The 20,740-nt window shown below is 44.7% G+C and overlaps 1 protein-coding gene across 1 annotated transcript; it reads left to right on the top strand.

The window, feature by feature from the left end:
- Nucleotides 1–2,824: 2,824 nt before the first annotated feature.
- On the top strand, nucleotides 2,825–7,099 carry PLAC1 (placenta enriched 1). Its single transcript, XM_002720396.5, has 2 exons — nucleotides 2,825–2,910; nucleotides 6,259–7,099. Exon 2 carries the CDS (start codon nucleotides 6,318–6,320, stop codon nucleotides 6,942–6,944), a length of 627 nt encoding a protein of 208 aa, XP_002720442.1. The 5' UTR covers nucleotides 2,825–2,910; nucleotides 6,259–6,317; the 3' UTR covers nucleotides 6,945–7,099.
- Nucleotides 7,100–20,740: the final 13,641 nt, after the last annotated feature.

Here is a 20,740-nt window from a genome sequence, read left to right as displayed (position 1 = left end):
CTTTTAGGAACCAAATTTGTGACCCAATGAAAATTTCTCTCTTACAAGGAGCTTGGATTCTTACTGATTTCACAACCTTCATGTGTGTGTCAGATGAACCATGACATTTAAACTATGCTTGATAGCTTAACAGATTATAAGAACAAAACCAGATGGCCCAAACAAAAATAATGCTTTGATTGCTTTCAAATTCAATGTCAAAAATTAAAAACAGCTTTCAAAAAGCCTTGACTTCTTTTTTTCTAAAATGACTTTGAATTGTATATATACGTACATATACTCTCCCCCCCCCCAACATTAGAAATGTCTGATTCAAAAATGTAAGAGCAGTTTTGTGGGGGGTGGGGGTGTGAGAGGTTTTCTTCCTTTTTTCTTTTCTATATCTCCCAATTTTTCTGCAGTTACTTTTAGCATCCGAAACGGAATGCTTAATGACTGCTTTTTAGTTTAATTTTTATGAAGCCGTGTCTTAGGCTCAGTCAAGGTGTTTCCCTCTGTTGAGAAAATGGCCATTGTTAAGCATTAGCAGTTCATAATTCTTCTTCCAGGCAAAAGGGTGAATAATGTGTGGTTAACTGTAACGCTGTGCTTCGTGGGGTTGCAAAACTGAACTGGTCCCAGAGTCTGTAGAATTCATGTAAATCCTACAAAAGCGGTTATTTCATTTTTCAACTCACTTTCATGTATCTTCAACATCGTTAGTATTACTCACAAGCCTCGCTTTCTTTGAGAGCAGTGAAGCAACTAATTCTTTAAAACGGGCTTTGACAAAGAACCTTGATGTCAAAAGGCTCGCCAACCTTGAGACAGTTAGCAGAGAGAAGTCAGAGTGTTATGACTTGAGTTTCCAAAGGAAACAGCTCACAAAAGTGTTAGGATTCTCTTTCCCGTTCTGGTTGTGTAAAAGAATCGCTGTTCCGACTCAGATCCATTCTCCTTCAAATCCGCTGCAAGAGAACGAACAAACTACGCTGCAAATCAAAGCCCTGACAGTTATATTTCCCTGAGATAATTGCAGGCTGCTTCAGAGTTTCCTTTTCCCCTCTGTTTCCTTTTGTTTTGACAACAAGATTCTGGGAAAACAATATACAAATGATAACTGCGCTGTCACGAGCATACTGAATTTTCAAAATAAATAACGGTCGACCCAAAAAGCTTCCTGGAACCTATGGAGTGAGTGCTTTTTCCAAACCGTTCCCAAACCAGATGTGGAAATGTTTAGCTAATTCCCCTCCCCACGCTCCATGCGAAGAGTTCATACGTGTCTCTAACGACATCCGAGGGGATGGCGAGGCAAAAGCCTGGCTGCTTTCAAGAGATTTGTCTTACGCTTCTCACGCCGCTCACTCACATCACCAAACTCATTCGGACTTCAGCCTTTGTCTCCTTCACCGAGGACCCCCAAGATTCAAAATGCTCTGTGTGTAAACCAATCCTGAATCTCTCATACGCCGTTTTTTAAGATGGATTTTTGTGGTGAGAGTATTTAAAATCTACTTTGAGTAAATTTGAAATATACCTTAGCATCAACCATAGTCGACGGGGGTGTGCTAGAAATAGAGTGCTAGAACGTACTGTCCTGGACTAACCGAAACTTTGTGCCTTTTGCCTAAGGCCTCCCCTTCCCCCGCTCACCCCCACCAGTCTCTGGCAATCACCAGTTCACCTTCTACTTCTGGAAGGATGTGAGGTGTGGATGCTAATTAGCTCGATCTCGCCATCCCACAATGCATGCATAAATCACAGTATCATAGTATAGCCCATAAACATAACTGGCCCGCTCTAGCCATGGGTTCCCCATCTCCGGATTCAACCAGCCAAAGGTTGAAAATAGTCCAAAAAAATTGCATTTGTCCTGAACATGTTACAGGCATTTTTGGGGTCATTATTCTCTAAATAACACAGCATAAAACTGTTTGCATAGCATTTATTCTGTATTAGGTATTATAAGGAATTGGGAGATGATTTAAATATATGGGAGAATGTGGGTAGGTTCCATGCAAATACTACACCCACTGTTTCACATAAGGGACTTGAGCATCTGCAGATTTTGGAATCTGTGAGGGGCCCTGGAACCCGTTCTCTGCAGATACTGCACGACAACTGTATATACAATTATGCTTTGTCCGCTTAAAAAAAGACCAGCAGCTGAACTTTATAAGCAGCATTTGCAGCGCAAAAAAAAAAAAAGTTAAAGATGGAGGTTAAGTGGAAGCTCCTCTTTTCTCTTTCCTGTCTGTTTGTGTGTTTGCTCAATCTATTCCATTCCTGTATATATCAAGAAAAGTGGGCTGTCTTGGATCTCAGTCTTGCCTTGCTAATCTAATTTAATCCTTCTCAGTGACTGATGTAGGTATCTCTTAAACGTAAACACTTTGGATTCTTCTGAACTTAATTAAAAGAATAGCTTTGATTCTGGGGAGGGGGACAAAAAGAAGAAATAGAGTTCTTATGTCCCAAACCAAAAGTTCGATGATGTTTTTAAATGTAAAGAGTTTATTAAGAATTAGGTTTATTAGGGAGTTCTTGAAAAAAAAAAAAGGAGGAGGAAGGAGGAAACTCCATTAAAGGAGCTAATGGGAAATGTATATGCATAAACCACATTGAGAAAAACAGAAAGCTACTTGTGCTCTGTAGCTGCAAGGAAAGCAAACATTTTGCATGCAGGTGTTATTAGCAGCAGGGGGTTTGCCCGCTGCCCGCCCTGTCTCTAGAGCTGGGTTCAGCACAGTATGTACCAATAGCTGAGTCCTGCTTGCTTATACAAATGTATCTAAAGGCGCTGTTCCTGGAACATCACAGGGTTAATTTCCCATCCAGTCTAAGTGGGGCTTGTGGTAATGCAAACCCCGAGACCTGCTTTCTAACCGCCCAGGAGCCTCAGCAAGAAGCTGGACAATAGTCCCAAAGGTGAGCACTCCCTTCGATGCATTTCTTTTCTTTCCCAGTCCTCAACCCCCTCCCCAACTCGGAAGATTTCTGGAGACTTTAAATAGAATTCTGTCCACAGCTCCTATGCTGTGCACAGCCCCAACCACGGCTAAAAATACCTTCAGCTTGGCACCCTGTCTTCTGGCAGCCCCTTCCCATCTCTAGCCTCTTGGCTTTCTTTTCCTCTGTCCCTAGTAACTAGAGCCCACCTTCTCCTTCGCTTGCCTATCCAGGATCCCATTCGGCCAGCACGTTTCAGCTGGATGTAAGAAAAGCCAGCTGATGTGAAATCACAGTGTGTTGTGAATTAATTATAACCATCCCCCTACACACACACACACACACACACACACACACACACACACCTCTCCCCTCTCCTTCCTTGGGAATGGCAGGCAGCAGAGGGAAGGGAGACTGTCCCATTTTGGTGATCTGTGTTTAACAACAGGGAGCAAGCTCCCGAAGTGTGGCATGAAACTAGACGGGCACAAACTCCTGTGCAGGAGCGTGCCACTCCCTTCCTCATCGTCTGCCTCTCACTGTAGACACACAGTCTGAAATAGGGGTCCCACGGACTGATTTTTCTTTTTAGGCTTTATCTGAGCTCAAAGGTATGCTGTCACACGCAAGGACAGCTGCATTTACTGCTCTCCTCACAAAGTAATCCGTTCCCGGCTTGAAGAGAATCAGAGGGAAACACATTCTGTCCTGTCCAAGTCTGGGGTTTTATCCTAAATGAACTCCCAAACCCAGTCATGTTGCTGACCCCTCTTCCTTTGAGATGGATTCCGTGCCGTGTAATTTAAGATGTGGTTATGGGGGCTGAGGTAATCTAAAATGGCTTCTTGCTGGGCATGGAGGGTTGGAGGTGGGGAGCAACTGTCTTGCTTCTGGAAGAATCTAGGCTGTTTGTAACTCTATTTTGATTATCCGCAAGAGGGAGGGGAGAGAGGGAAGAGAACACTCAAGTATTTGAGGGAGGGAGAGAAGATGGGACATTTAACTGCCTGGGCAAGAACAGCCTTCAAACTAAGCCTTCGGGTCTTAGTTTTGGGTTTAAACAACACAAATGGAGTGAACGCATTGCTTCCTTGGACTGTCTCAGAAACTACTTAAAGAGGAAGTTTTTGTTCAGGGTGCATTAGGCCAAACTGTGAGATAAATGTTAAGGAAAGAAGGAGAGAGGCAGAGGAAAGAGGAGCGGCGTGGGGGAAGGGGCAGAAAATGTGTTTGCAACAAGGTGTTCTTTAAACTGAGACAGTAGTGCAGGAGGTGGCGGCGGCGGTTAGCTCACTGTGCAGAAAGAAAATAGCGGGCAGCCTTCTGCAACAAGTGGAGGTTTGCTTACCTGTTTAATCACCCAGGAAGAGTTTGCATGGCGATTTACTTCTTTTCGTCGTTGTTGTTTGATTTTGTTTGAGGTTTTGGTGGAGGAGGTGGGCAACAGGATAGGTTTTGTTTGTTGGTTTCTTGCTGATGCTTCTAAATGTGCTATGTGAAAAACAAGAAGGTAGTCCCAAGAGAGACATTGCAGAGTGAACAAGGAGTAGAGGCATAGGGCCAGCAGATCCTTTAGGCTTCTACACCCCAGCATCCCTGCCAAGGAAGCAAAGCGTGAGAGCCACAGAGACCATCTGTGTCACCCAGAAGCAACGCACTTCATCCAGGCAGGCACACCTTTCTCTAGAGGACCACTGTGCCTTGGTTCCCATCAAAGAATGCAGCTAATTCATCACTATCGAAGACACAGAAAGAACTCTATTTCTGCAACTTTAGAAAGGGGGAAGGGGTGTCATGGGATGCATTTTTGGCTCAGTGTTATGCATATAGAAAACTCAAAAATACTAGCCAAAGAATGAACTCATGTATGCAGGGGTTACATATCTCAGTAGGGAGCAAAAGTGAATCTCTACACTTGCGCAAGTTCATTCCCTTCCAAATTTTAGACACTTTGCTCTTTTACTCATATCTTTCTCACTTTTAAAATGAAAGCTGAGCTGAACATTTGATGATTTTCTTCCTTCCTTCCTTCCTTTTATGTTTCCCTCCCTCTTTCTGCGTTTGTCAGAGTACCTGGGTTCAAGTCCAAGCTCCAGCTCTAGATTCCAGCTTGCTGCTAATGCAGACCCTGAGAGATAGCTGAGGATGGCTTTTGATATTATGTTTGAGACACCTATTCTTGGCATGGCATTTTTCTTTCCACTGCTCCGTTTTGCCCCTTACAGTGGCAAAACGGAGCAGTGGAAGGAAAAATTCAGTGAAAAGGTTGAGGGTCAGTATTGGGGCACAGCTGTAGCTTGCAACGCTGGCAGCCCACGTCGTTACTTGTTAAGTCTGGTTTCTCTACTTCCTATCCAACTCCCTGCTAATGCAGCTGGAAAGGCAGTGGAAGATGGCTTATACTTGGGTCCATGTTACCCAGGTGGGAAACCTGGCTGGAGTTTCAGGCTCCTGACTTTGGGCCTGCCTCAGACCTGGCTATTTGTAGACATTTGGGGAGTGAACCAGCAGGTGGAAGACACTCTGTCCCCCAACCCTGTCACTCTGCCTTTCAAATCAATACATAAATCTTTACCAAAGACAAAAGCAATAGAGTCGTTCATTAAGATGATCTGTGAGAAGATTGTAGCCCTTAAAGCGGGAAGTGTTGCCAGGCTGAATTAAACCATATCTCCTGGGGCAGGCCTTTGGCTCAGCCATTAAGATGCCATTTGGGACACTCACATCCCATATCAGAGTGCCTGAGTTCGAATCCTGCCTCCACTTCTGATTGGTGCTAATGCAGGAATGCACATCTTGATGGGCAGCAAGTACCTGGGTCTCTGCTGTCCACACAGGAGACCCAGATGGAGTTTTTGGCTTCTGGCTTTGGCCTGTGCCAGCCTTGGCTATTAGGAGAGTTTGAGGAATGAATGAGTGGACGGAAGATCTTTCTCTGTGTGTCTGCCTTTATCTCTACCTATCTCTGTGCCTTTCAAAGAAATAAAAATAAATTTTAAAAATTAAATAAACTGTCTCCCATTTCATGTTGGGGTTACACACAGAGGTGCACCACTCCTGATCCCTATAAACTCTAATCATTTTGCATGTGAGGGATATGTGTTTTATATCAAAACAGCATGGTAAAGTGGCTTTAAGAAGCCATTTCTGTTGTCTGTAAACGCAAGAGTTCCAACAATGAGATTAAAATTCAGTTCCCTCTCATAAGAATGTTTTCCTCTTTTTAATACTTTAAGATTAGCCTTTTGCTTAAAAGAGGGTGGGATCATGTTTGAACTTTCAATAGGAATTAAGATGACTTGTCTCTTGTGTCTTTGTGTGCTCTAGAAATCCTCACTGGACACCTTCCTGTTTCCTGTGGGTTGTTAACTTGATCGGCTGCAGAGATGAATGTTGTCCAGTTGGTAGCAGGAACAGTCTTCCTGACCTCTGTGTTTTCAGCCTGTTCCGGACAAAATCCAATGACTGTGCTGTGCTCCATAGACTGGTTCATGGTCACGGTTCAACCCTTCATGTTGAACAACGATGTGTACGTACACTTCTATGAGTTACACCTGGGCCTGGGTTGCCCTGCCAACCACGTTCAGCCACACGCCTACCAGTTCACCTACCGTGTTACCGAATGTGGCATCAAGGCCAAGGCCATCTCCCAAGACATGGTTATCTACAGCACTGAGATGCACTACGCTTCTGTGGGCACATCCTCTCGGTATGCGATCCCAGTGTCGTGTATTGCTCCTCAGAAATCACCCTGGTTCACTGTGCCTGCCTCCATGACAGTGGCCGGGGAAGGAGGAGCCACGGCCTCCACTGATGACACAGGCCACAAGGTGTTCACCTTGGCACAGTCTGACTCTGACGAAGTGACTGACCATGCTTGTCTACCTTGTGTCGTCACTGAACAAGAGCGCCCCCCAGCTCCGTATCACGAAATAGAGATTGAGGAGGATCCTCCTGCGCAGTCCTCTCCCTTTGTCGATATTTCTGAGGATGTTTCTGCTTACTTGACTTGATCCCTATATCTTTGTGCGCGGGGGTGGGGGAGGGGCTCATGAAAATGTTGTTTCTAGAATTCTATGTAGTATTTACTCATGTCAGATGAATAAGTGCCCTTGTGGCTCTCTTATGACCACTTTGCAGAACGGTCGATCCATCACAATGTCAAGAATAAAAGGGTTTTTTTTTATATGTTTAATAAAGTTTTTGAAAAGAAAATAAAAATTCTAATGGCATTAAAAATAGCAGTTGGACATTTTTATTTAATAAACATATATGGTTTTACTCTGGTCCAGGCATTGTTCTAAGTGCTTTGCAAACTTTAGTATCTGGTCTTCCTTCTCTAGGATATTTCTCTCTCCTTTAAGGCCCTCGAAGAAAGCCTTCCCCAGTAGAATTGCTCCGCCTGTAGCCCCATTTCACTTAACGCTCTAAACTACTAAGGAGCCAGATGTATGCCTTCTTAGTTTGATCCACGTCTGTCACTTTTCATGCACGGAAAACATAGGCCACGCTAAGGATTTATAAATTGTCAATGGTTCTAAGAATTGTTTAAATTGCATTCCACATCTTACCAGCTTTTAAATAGTAAGTTCCTGAGGCCAACAGCTGAATCTCAGACTTTATTTTTTTTTTAAGATTTATGTATTTATTTGAAAGGCAGAGCTACAGAGAGGCAGAGGCAGAGAGAGAGACAGAGAGAGAGAGAGGTCTTTCATCGGCTGGTTCACTCCCCAGATGGCCGCAGTGGCTGGAACTGCGCTGATCTGAAGCCAGGAGCCAAGAGCTTCTTTCGGGTCTCCCACACGGGTACAGGGGCCCAAGAAATTGGGCCATCTTCCATGGCTTTTCCAGGCCATAGCAGAGAGCTGGATCGGAAGTGGAGCAGCCAGGACTTGAACTGGTGCCCATATGGGATGCCGAAACTGCAGGCGGTGGCTTTACCCATTATGCCACAGCGCCGGCCCCTGAATCTCAGACTTTAGTCACAGATAGATAATAATTGGAAAGGAATCTCCCAAACATACAGAACACTTCAAAAAGTTCAAGAAAAGGTCAAATTAAAAGTATGATTAGGGGTCGGCACTGTGGTGTAGTAGGTTAAGCCTCCACCTACAGCGCCAGCATCCCATATGAGTGCTGGTTCAAGTCCTGGCTGCTCCACTTCCAATCCAGCTCCCTGCTAATGGTCTGGGAAAGCAGTGGAAGATGGCCCAAGTGCCATCATACTTTTTTACAAAAAGATTTATGTATTTATTTGAAAGCAGAGGGAGAGACAGAGATTTTCTATCTGCTGGTTCACTCCCCAAATGCCCGCACAGGCAGAGCTGGCCTGATCCGAAGCCATGGAGCCAGAGGCTTTTTCCAGGTCTCCCACATAGGTGCAGGGGCCCTGGACTGGGCCATCTTCTAACTTCTGTCTCAGGCTATTAACAGGGAGCTGGATCAGAAGAGGAGCAGTCGGGACTTGAACTGGTATCCATAGCACTAGCCCTAAGTTTAAAATTCTTAAGAATGATATACTACTATACTTCTAGTGGTCTGTGACTACTTTTTTTTAAAGATTTACTTATATATTTGAAAGGCAGAGTTACAGAGATAGAAGGAGAGACAGAGAAACAGAGAGACAAAGAGAGAAAGGTCTTCCATCTGCTGATTCTCTCTCCAAATGGCTGCAATGGCCAGGGCTGGGCGAGGCCGAAGCCGGGGGTCAGGAGTTTCTCTCAGGTCTCCCACATAGATGCAGGGGCCCAAGCACTAGGGCCATCCTCCGATGCTTTCCCAGGCGCATTTAGCAGGGAGCTGGATGGGAAGTGGAGCAGCCAGGAATTCAACTGGCGCCCATATTAGGTGCCGATGCTGCAGGCCATGGCTTAACCCACTGTGCCACAGTGCAGGCCCCAGTCTGTGAATATTTTAATATTTACATGAGTGAGATGGACATCTCTTCATTTGCTTATTGTTTATAGTCGTGCCTATATTTCTGTTGAACTATTGACTTTTTTCTGTTGAACTCTTTATTTAGTTGAGCATTAAGCCTTTAATGACAATGTAAATTAAAAATATGCTATTTTTAAAAACCTTTAAAAATAGAAGATATGAGTTTACTTTGGTGCAAAAATCTTTGAAATCCATGCATAGTTTTTCTAATTTTATTTATGGTAGACAAGTTTCATGTATTCTGTATATACAGATTTAGGAACATACTGATACTCCCCGCCCTCCCCTCCCTCCCACTCACACTCCCACCCTTCCTCCTCCTTCCTCTCCTATTCCCTCTCTTAATTTTCACAATGATCTACTTTCAGTTTACTTTATACTCATATAATCAACACTACACTAAGTAAAGAGTGCAACAAACAGTAAGAAGAAAAAAAACATTTACCATATATTACAAAGAATTTTGCACCAAAAAAACCTCAAACCTTTAATTCCATTTTCCACAGACTTTTTTGTTATACTTTCATAGATGATCAGAAAAACTTTACAAAGTTTGCCTGTCTAATTCACTTTTTTTAAAATGCACAAACATGGTGTTCTATTGAGCATGGCTTCCCATCAGATTTTTTAAAAAGATTTTATTTAAGAGGTAGAGTTACAGACAGTGAGAGGGAGAGACAGACAGAAAGGTCTTCCTTCCCCTGGTTCACTCCTCAGATGGCCCCAATGGCTGGAGCTGCTCTGATCTGAAGCCAGGAGCCAGGAGCTTCCTCTGGTCTCCCATGCAGGTGCAAGGGCCCAAGGACTTGGGCCATCCTCTACTGCTTTTCCAGGCCACAGCAGAGAGCTGCATTTGGAAGTGGAGCAGCTGGGACTAGAACTGGCACCCTTATGGGGTGCCAGTGCCACAGGCGGAGGATTAACCCACTGTGCCACGGTGCCGGCCCCAGATTTTATTTATTTATTTTGAAAGTCAGAGTTACACACACACACACACGGGTTGGGGTGGGAGGAGAGAATCTTCATCTACTGGTTCACCCCCCAGATGGCCGAAACGATTAGGGCAGGGCCAGGCTGAAGCCAGGAGCCTGGACCTGCTTCTGGGTCTCCCATTTGGGTGCAGGGGCCCAAGCAGTTGGGCCATCTTTCTACTGCTTTCCAAGGTGCATTAACGGGGAACTGGATGGGAAGTGAAGCAGCCGGGTGGAGCAGCCGGGACTTGAGCCAGTATGCGTATGGGATGCCAGCACCAGAGGCAGCAGCTTTCACCCACTGTGCCACGAAGTCGTCCTCCCAATTTGCTTTCTCAAGGGCTTGGAGGGGTAAAGATAAGTGAATTATTCAGCAAAACGAGTGCTACAACACCCAGGCTCTGCTGTAGGCACTGAGGATATGGCAATGAGTAAAAAAGGACTCAAGGGGGCCGGCGCCGTGGCTCACTTGGTTAATCCTCCGCCTGCGGCGCCAGCATCCCATATGGGCACCAGGTTCTAGTCCCGGTTGCTCCTCTTCCAGTCCAGCTCTCTGCTGCGGCCATTTGGGGAGTGAACCAATAGAAGGAAGACCTTTCTCTCTGTTTCTCTCTCTCACTGTCTAACTCTACCTGTCAAATAAAGAAAAAAGGACTCAAAAGAAATTGAGGTCACACAGGTAGTAAACATAAACAAAGTCAGATTGTTGCAAAGGCTTTGGAGAACTTTCACAATGTGATAGGATAAAAACTGAAGAAAGGGCTAGCGTGGTTAGGGAAGGGCTCCAAGCCCTTGTCATTTGACCTGAATTTTCAATGTGATAAAGGAGCCAGATCTGGAATGATGTAGAGAAAACAATCCACAGAATAAAAGCATCTCATTTAATTTTCATCACAACCCTATGAGAAAGGTACTCTCATTATACCCATTTTCCAAATTAGAAAACGGAGGCACAGTGATTTAGGAAGTTTGCCCAAGGCCACCCACCTATTAAGAAGCCGATTATTTTGTTATTTTACAAATTTATTTGATGAAGCCGGCGTTGTGGCATAGTGGATAAAGCTGCCACCTGAGATGCCAGCATGTCATATGGGCATCAATTCAAGTCCCAGATGCTCCACTTTTGATCCTGCTTCCTGTTAATAGCCTGGGTAAGGCAGCAGATGTCTTTGGGCCCCTGCCATCCATGTGGGAAACCCGGAAGAAGCTCCTGGCTTTGGCCAGGCTCATCCCTAGCCATCGCAACCATCTGGGGAGTGAACCGGCAGATGGAAGATCGATCTCTCTCTCTTTCTCTCTCTCTCTCTCTTTCTCTCCTTATCTCTGTCATCTGACTTTCAAATAAATAAATCTTCCAAAAATATTTTTTAAAAAAGTTTGTTTGATAGGCACAGAGACAGCCAACCAGCAAGACAGAGAGAGAGAGAGAGAGAGGGAGGGAGGGAGCAAGGGAGGGAGGGAGGGAGGGAGGAAGAGGGAGAGAGGGAGAGGGAGAGGGAGAGGGAGAGGGAGAGGGGGAGAGGGAGAGAGAGAAAATGAGCCCCCAGTTGCTAGTTTACTCTGCCACATACCCACAACAGCTGGGGCGAGGCCAGGCCAATGCCAGGAGCCTGGAACTAGATTTGAGTCTCCCATGGATGTAGCAGGGACCCAAGTACTTGAGCCATCACCTGCTGCCTCCCAGGGGACACATTAGCAGGCGGCAGGAATTAGAAGCACAGCCGAGACTTGAAACCAGGAGCTCTGATGCAGATGTCTTAATTGCTAGGCCAAATGCCTGCACCCAAGTTGACTATTTTAAGCCATCATGTTGTATGTGATTAGCATAAAAAATCATTTGTCAATACTAATAAGTTGATTTTTTTTTAAAAAAGAACCAGACACGGTTTGGGCACACTATTTGCACCTGTAAATACAGGCAATGTTCTTCAGTAGCTGAGTAGGTATTAGGCATTCAGTCGTGGCATTTGGAGAAATACAGCTGTTCACTTAAAAATCCTCTGCTCCTTCTTGAGGGAAATCAGGAAGTAACCCTGGAAAGCAATGTAATCAGGCAACAAATGTTCGATGAGCCTGCGCTTTGTGCCAGGTGCTACATTAGATACTAAGGATGCAATGGTAAAGAACACTAACCCGGCCCCACCAGGGTAAGGGGCCAAGCAAGGAAGCCTAGGGAACTGGCAGCAATAGAAGCTAGTCCACCCCAGCAAATGGGTCCATGTAGAAACACAAGGACCTTGGCTAAGACTGGCCAAGAAAGTGCAAGTAGTCTCGCCTGATGTGATGGAGGCAGCTTTGTGGGGGGACGGAGAAGGGGCAGTACAAGAGACCTTGCACAAGAGAACCCATCCCTGTCCCATCCTCTCTTCAGAGGCTTAGCACTAAAATACAAACAGCGGCTTAGCAAACAATCAACCCTAGGTAGCTTAGAGCTGGGCTACCATAGACAAGCTGAGCATTTCCCAACCCTAAGGGGCAATATTCACAGAGATACCCACTGGAGTTGCGTAGTGGCTCAGTCTTGGAAGAGACCAAGCCCTCCATGGTAATGATAGTAATTATCAGCTGCCAGACACATACACCTGACCTCATTTAACCCCTTGCAGCAGCAATCCAAGGTAAAACATTATTTCTCCCATTTTATAGGTGAGCAGACTGAGGCTCAGAGAAATTCAGGTTATATAATTAGTAAATGACATCATTGGGTCTGAACCCCAGGATTCTCTAGCACCAAAATCCACTTCCCCCTCTGTACTCAACACTCCGTCCCAGAGAAGAGAGACTTGCACATGGAGTGGAAGATCTGTGAAGGTTTGCTGCTGGAGGTAAGCATTGACCCCCGATCTCAGAAGATGAAGACTTGACTAAGCCGAGAAGAGGAAGAAGAGCATTTTTTGTGAGCATAAGCACTGAGACAGGGTGGAAAGTGCACTCTGCTGGAGGCAGGATACCTGAGGGCTATTGCTGAAATCTAAATGAGAGGAGATAAGGAAAGCAGATGGCAGAAAGAGTTGAAGGGTAGGAAGAGAAGGAAACTCGAATGATTTCCAGTGGAGAACAGGACTTCATTCATTTGGGGCCAGCGTGGTGGCATAGAGGGTAAACTCGCTACCTGTGACACCAGCATCCCATAGGAGCACTGGTTCTAGTCCTGGCTGCTCCACATCTGATCTAGCGCCCTGCTACTGGCTTGGGAAAAGCAGCGCAAGATGGCCAAGTGCTTGGGCCCCTGCCACCCACATGGGAGACCCGGATGGAGCTCCTGGCTCCTGGCTTTGGTGTGGCCCAGACTCCGGCCATTGCAGCCATGTGGGGAGTGAATTAGTGGATGGTTCACTCTCTGTCTCTCCCTCTCCGTAACTCTTTCAAATAAAAACAAATCTTTTCTTTAAAAAAAAAAAAAAGAGCCAGAATTTTTTTTAAAAAACTGAAAAAGTATCAATAGATCTCTCTTTTTTTTTAAAGACAAGACTTAATTCATTTAAGCCTACAGGAAATAGTTAAATGTTAATTTAAGCCCCATTCACAATTAAGAAATAAACTGAGTAGTGCAGGCAACCCTGGAGCATGGAACGCTCCAGACCCCAGAGCAGGGAGGACAGACTTCACGGAGGACATAAGAACGTAACCCACACTCTGATATGGCTCACGGATATTTGTGACGAAGAAGAGACTGACTCAAAGAAGATGTCACCGTTAGAGCCTCTGAAGCTCAGAAGACACGGCAGACTCTGGATTAGAGTAAGGAAACTGGAATGAGGGTAGAGGAGAGGGGGGAAGGTGAGGCTAGCTCGGAGGCAATGCGTTTGAACTGCTAGTGACAACCACATGGGATATGCTCAAGAATCAGCATAAGAAGTGGAACAAGAGCCGAAGCAAGAAGTAATGACTTGGGCATAGTGCCTTGGGGGAATCCCATGAATGCAGGCGCTGAGGACCACAGAATCCAAATTCCCTCCCATTTAATCCCCAAAGCATCATCAGGAAAAGGGTAGAAGTACAGAGAGATAGAAGAAGTATGACTCCTAAAATTCTAGAGAGGAGGGCTGGGTGGGCTATAGTCTCCATGGCAACATATAAGCCAAGATGCAATGATCCCGGGCTTCATGGAATCAGGAGTCTTTGAACTCAACCTTAAATGAGAGGTAGTATTTCATCAGGTGAAGATGGAGGAGAAGAACGTTCTAGATAAAGGGAATAGAAAGAGAAAGGATACAAAGAAATATTGTGGCCAAGAATCATATTTTATATAGGTCAACATCTCAATAGAAGTAGGTATAACTTTTCAAAATTCAATAGGAATCTACAGTTGTTGATTTGGACATATCGTTGTTCAGAAGTGTACCTTGACCATTCCAGGTGCATATTTGAACTTCTCAACTCAAGCATACGCTTCTTGAGGCTGGGAGAGCCTGCTTCCTATTTGTTTTGCTTTTCCCTCACATAGTACTTGGTGAAATTACCCAGGATGCACTCAATCCAGTTGACTGGCACGGAGAAAGTGCTAGGGAGTCTGTAAGCAGAAGAACCATTGTAAAGATAAGAAGATAAAAACAATTTAAGAAAAAAAAAACGCATTTTTAATGGACTGATTTATTTGCCACTTGAAATGACACTCCAAAAGAGTATTTTCCTCCTTCGTTGTTGTAATGTTCATTTAATTTTTTAGGTGACATGATTTATAAAAACCCATCAATGTTAATCATATTCATGATAATACTAAGAAATGTTTTCTTGCCTTCAAAAGAAATGAGCATTTTCATCTTTCAATCTCAGGGAAAGGCAAAAATGTCTGAAACCATTTGTTATGAAAATTGCTTGTCAAATATTTAATTAATTAGAGCCATAATGAGATTTTTCATCCATAAAAGGAGACTCAAAGTAACATTTAAATTTTATTCCTGTATCCTGAAAATAGCAAATCAAACTTCTGTTTTATTTAACAGGCAGAGAGAGAGAGAGAGAGAGGCAGAGACAGAGAGAATTCACATCCCCTGGTTCACTCCCCCAAATGCCCACAATGCAACAGAAGCCAGAAATGGAGAGCCAGAAATTCAATCCAGGCTTAAAATTTTAAAAAATAAACAACCGGGGACAGGCGTTTGGCATAGCAGTAAGGACACTACTTAAGATGCCCACCACCCGTATCAGAGTGCCTAGGTTCAAGTCCGGCTCCTGACTCCAGCTTCCTGCTAATGCACACCCGGAGAAGCTGCAGTGATGGGGCAAGTGTTTAGGTCCCTGCCACCCATGTGGGAGACCTAGACTGAGTTCTCAGATCCTAGCTCCAACCCTTGGCCCCACTGCAGAGCTTGGGGACATTTGGGGAATGAACCAGCACATAGGAGCTCTCTCTGCCTCTCAGATAAAAAGAAACGTGTAAACTATTTGTAAATGTAAAGGGCAAAAAGTATTTTATCCCTAATTGTAACCTATTCCCCATTTTGGAGACGCATAAAAATACTCCCATCCCTCCATTCCTTCACCAATAATGAAAGTCTGATCAAGCATTAAACTAAAACTAAAGTGCTGTTTTCTCCCTCCCTCCCCCCCCCACACACAGTAAGAAATACATTATCAAGGGACAAGTGTTTATTGTAAAGAGAAGTCTGACTTTTCCAGAAACGCCCTTCAGTTCTAGCTAGTGCTAATCCTTAGGATGGATGTCTATAATATCCTGTTTAAATTGTAATCATAGTTGTTTATTGCAGGGAGAGAGACTTCCAGTCTTGCAATTTTCTACAGCTTTTTCCGAAGAAAACAAATGAGGTCAGATTTCAGCTTATCAACTCACTTTGGTTATACAATTACAAGACTTATAGTAGCTACCTGTTGCTAAATACAAAAATTACCCCCAAACAATAAGCTTTTAGTGTCTCACAAGTTCTGTGGGTCAGGAACCTGGACAGGACTTAGCTGGGTGCCTGTGGCTCAGGCTGTCTCAGGAGGCACAGTCAAGCTGTGGCCAGTGCTTGCAACACGCAACTGGAGCTGGCGAATCCACTTCCAAGCTCACTCAAGTGGCTGTCGGTGGGCGAGCTCGGTTCCTCTCTTGGGGCCTTCTCTGTAGACTGTGCCAAGTGTCCTTATGAAGAGAGCGAAAGGAAGGGAGGGCAAAGGGAGGAGGAAGAAGAAGAGGAAAGGGAAAGGAGAAGGGGGGCGGGTAGGGGATGACAGAGCCCCAGTCAGAAGCCACAGGCTTTTTGTATCCCTGTCTAGGAAGGGTCATCACATCACCCCTGCTGTGTTCTACTTGTTAGAAGAGCCCCCACACTAGGAGATAGGATCGCACAGGGTAGGAAAACCAGGAGGCTGGGCTCACTGGGGCCCACCACACAGGCTGCCCACCACTCCTTCCATCCAACCCTACTGCAAACTCCAGCACACAACACTCTTCAACTGGTTTAGGCAAATGCGATCAATGGCAAGACACAGACTTGGGGGAAACATACATGGTAGGTCCCCACTGTACCTCTGCCTCAGTCACATTTTCCTTCTTCAGGGAAAACAAGTTCTGTAGGCTACACATTCCAGGAGTGACTGCTGGGTGAAATCGGTCCATAGGAAGCTTTTACTTATTCTTATAAGCGGACATGGATGGAAACATGTAAAGCCAAAAGAAAAATAATATAAATGATCATAGTGGGTACAGGTTCTAATGTTGTTTCCACTGTTACCCACGTCAGTAATCAGCTAAACTCTTTCCACAATCCTGTAATGTGTTTCAGATCACGTTGACAACCCTCTAAAATAATTTAGAGTTGGGGGAGGAAGAAATATTTGTAATAATGGCCAGCCCTTCTTAAATGTGGGTTCAACCAACCAAGGATCAAAAATATGTAAAAAAAAATCCATCTACTGAACCTACACAGGTTTTTTGGGGGGGTCATTGTTCTCTAAGCAATATGGCATAACAACTATATTTTACTGACATAAAATTTCCACTGCATTAGGTATGATAAGTAATCTAGAGATGATTTAAAAGTATATGAGAGAATGTGCATAGGTTTTATGCAAATACCAAGGGACTTGAGCATCCAGAAGATGTTGGTATCTTCATGGGCCCCTGGAATGAAGGCTATAATATGTGTGTGTGTGTGTGTGTGTGTAATGTATACACATGTATTACATACACATGTATGCATAAGCTATTCCTATCCAGCTTCCCAGGACAAGAGGCAAAGGGCTTTGCTTATTGATTTCCATAGGTTCCCTACCACTTGCTACTTCAGGTTTCGCTCTGTTCTTATCAGATTCACAGCCATCCGGGCTGGCCGTTGGTGAAGTTGGTGTGACTTACCTGAAGAGTAATGCGTGAGATCAGAGTAGCTCACAGAATTAGGAGACACCAGTAGCTGAGAGGGGCTCATTTGGCCTGGGGAGGTGGTAGGAGAGTGCAGGTTTCCGGAAGCAAAGTGACAGGCTTGCTCTTAGCTACAAGGCTTTGTCAGCATTCATTTGAAGATACTCTGTGACAGGCGGGGAGGGGGAGGTGATTGCCTTGCGTCAGGGACGTCATGCTAATACCACTTTTCAAACAAAAAGGAGAATAAAAAAAATCCCTGCCAGCTGTCTAGAACTGTACCATTTGCAGGCAATTATACTAGAAGGAATATTTAAAGTGCCCAAGTTACTTTCAATGTTGTTTTAACTTTGTCACACACACACACACACACACACACTATTATGTAAACACCATACTAACGTAAATTATTCACCTTTTAAAGTCAACTTTAAATTTTTTACTTGTAGCTAAATACTTCTTTCTAGCAAGAATTCTTTTCCGCTCTGTCTGCAACTTAAACAAGAACACAGCTTTTAAAGAAAAGTTTCTTTTCTGAGTAACGCCCACAGAATATCCATTCTCTTGCAAACTGTATTTCTATGAAAAAGCTCTAACGGAAAACCTCGGGTAGGGAAAGGAGGGACAAGTCCCAAAGCAAATGTTGGTTTCTTTTGGGGTTAAAGAAACCCCAGTCCCCTCCCCACCTACTACCAAGGGTAAGTCAGGTTCAGAACACAATGACCCTTGGGGCTGGCACTGTAGCGCAGTGGGTTAACACCCTGGCCTTCATCCCATATGGGCGCCAGTTTGAGTACTGCTCCACTTCCTGTCCAGCTCTCTGCTATGACCTGGGAAAGCTGTGGAAGATGGCCCAAGTCCTTGGGCCTCTGCATCCGCGTGGGAGACCCGGAAGAGGCTTCTGGCTCCTGGCTTCAGATCGGCACAGCTCCAGCCATTGTGGCCAGTTGGGGAGTGAACCAGCAGATGGAAGAACTCTCTCTCTCTCTCTCTCTCTCTCTCTCTCTCTCTGCCTCTCCTCTCTCTGTGTAACTCTGCCTTTCAAATAAATAAATCTTTAAAAAAAAAAAAGGACTCTCTCTCACTGTCCACTCTGCCTGTCAAAAAAAAAAAAAAAAAGAACACAATGACCCAAAAGTAAGCATTACTGTCTTTCCATCAACTCCCAGTAATGATTTACAGTCAACAATCAAAATAAAGTGATTTCTCCAAAAGTCTTGCTCTTTTAGGATTCAAAATACAAAAACAATAATTCTCATTTTCATCTCACAGCTCATCTGCTTAACTTTTGTTCCACTAAGGGCAAGAAATCACACCCTTTGGATGCTAGCACAACACACCTAAGCTATGTTGTGATATTTGAGTTACAGCAAGTGCAGGGACTAGCTGAATTGCCCAAGTTACTTTCAGTGCTGTTTTAACTACCTGAAAATATTGGATGACAGCTTTCGAAAACTGCCCATGAAAAAGAAATTTCTCCAGTTTGAAATTCTACTGCCACCAAAAAACAGCCTCAATTCAGAAGGTGTGTGCTTTCATTTCTCTGTCAAATCCGTACATGATGGTAAATGTCTGGATCCTTTCAATTGATTGTTTTTCCATGATCTTTACTGGCATTTCAAAACTTACTATTTATGAGTGATTTGATTTAACAGGAAACTGATGGGCTTTAAAATTCAATTCAAACCATGCTGTAATCAAGACTTTTGGTGTGTGCAGGTACAGTTGTGTGAGACGGGAAAGCAGAGACTAGCTGGCAGAGGGAGAATCTGGTACATCCCCTGATACATAGTGGGCATAAAATAAATCATGCTTTTCCCAAGTTTCACTCCCGTATGACATGGAGCATGGGATATTCCAGTTGCTCATACAGTCATGGCTTTATCATATTTCAGAGGGTTATCATGTAAGGGAAGGGAGCCTTATGAAAATGCTGCTTTTATTACATCCCATGCCCCTATTCCAGGCTCTTTAAAGACTCCCTATCATCCTGCACCTGAAGTCAAATCTCTTCTGCCTACTTCTAGGCCACCCCATAATCTGACTTCACTCTACTTCTCCAGCTCCGTCTCCACCTAGCTCCCTAGTAGAAATCCTCTGCCCAGGGCACCTGTTCGGTGCAGCAGTTAAGTCAATGCTTGGGACACCCACATCCCATATGAGCCCAGCTTCCTGCTAATGCGTTCCCTGGGAAGCATCTTGCCAATGGCCTAAGCACCTGGATTCCTGCCTCCCATGTGGGAGACCTATGTTGAGCTCTTGGCTCCCAGCCTAGCTGTGGCCGTTGAGTGCATTTGGAGAGTGAACAAGCAGATGGAAGCTTGCTCGCTCGCTCGCTCTCTCTCTGCCTTTCAAATACAATGCAATAAATAAAAACGTAAAATATGTATTCGGAAAACCAAAAGAGATTCTGTGTCCAGCTCCCCTCCACCTCCAGGCCTCTGAAAATGCTGTTTGGCCCCTTCATCTACACCCCACCTTTCCCTCAGGGATCATCAGGAAGCTCAAAAGTGTAACATGATGTTGATAGTTCCTCAGGAGAGGTTTCATAGTACTGAGCAGCTAATTTAAAAGCAAATTGGTGCCCTGTTATGCCCGGGGATGTGTTCCAAATGTTAGTCCCAGACCACCTGCTGATAAACCAATGTGTCCCATCTGAGTCGAGTGACCTTCAGGGGGCACCAAGGGCAATGGAGGTCACCCAAGCCAAGTGCTGAGGGTGTTCACCATCATTTTTACCACAAGCACTCCACCTAGTTCCTACTCCCTCCGTTTTCTGGTTCCATTCTCAGGTACACGTGCATTTGACAGGTATCGGACACCAGCCAATGCGTGCTGTCGTGCAAAGTGAGAAGATCCCTATAGGCAGATGTGTTCCTACTCTGGGAGATCACTGTCTATTAGGAAGACAGTCTCCAAAGAACTAGCTTCATCTGAGAGCTGTGTCAGGGCAGGGCAGAAGTAAGAACTCCAACTCTAAGGCCATCTGAGAAGGTTTCTGGGAGGTGGTGGCATTTGAACTAGACCTTGAAGAATGAGGCAGAGGGAGGAATGGATATCTCGGACAGGGAAGCAGGCAGAAAGTGTGGCTGGAGCTCTCTGCTATGGCCTGGGAAAGCAGTAGAAGATGGCCCAAGTCCTTGGGCCCCTGCACCCACGTGGGAGACCCGGAAGAAGCTCCTGGCTCCTGGCTTTCCGATCGGCGCAGCTCCAGCCATTGCGGCCAATTGGGGAGTGAACCAGCAGATGGAAGACCTCTCTCTCTCTCTCTCTGCCTCTCTCTCCCTCTCCTCTCTCTGTGTAACTCTGACTCTCAAATAAATAAATAAATCTTTAAAAAGAAAAAGAAAGTGTGGCTGGAGAGTAATGAGTGTAACCAGACAGACAGACTGGAGCCAGGTTGAAGAAAGCCTTGAATGTCACACTCAGGAATAAATTTGTTTTAGTCGTGTGATTTTATTAGTTATGATCATATGATTACATTATGTATATCATATACATCATATGATTAATATGATCAGAATTGTGTTCTCCAAGAAGAACTCAGGGGACCACTGGAAGAGGGGCAAAACTCCACTGACGGATCAGTTGGGGAGTC

The sequence above is a fragment of the Oryctolagus cuniculus genome, chromosome X, assembly GCF_964237555.1.
Source record: "Oryctolagus cuniculus chromosome X, mOryCun1.1, whole genome shotgun sequence".
Classification (NCBI taxonomy): Eukaryota; Metazoa; Chordata; class Mammalia; order Lagomorpha; family Leporidae; genus Oryctolagus; species Oryctolagus cuniculus.
This window is presented reverse-complemented; position numbering and strand designations above follow the sequence as displayed.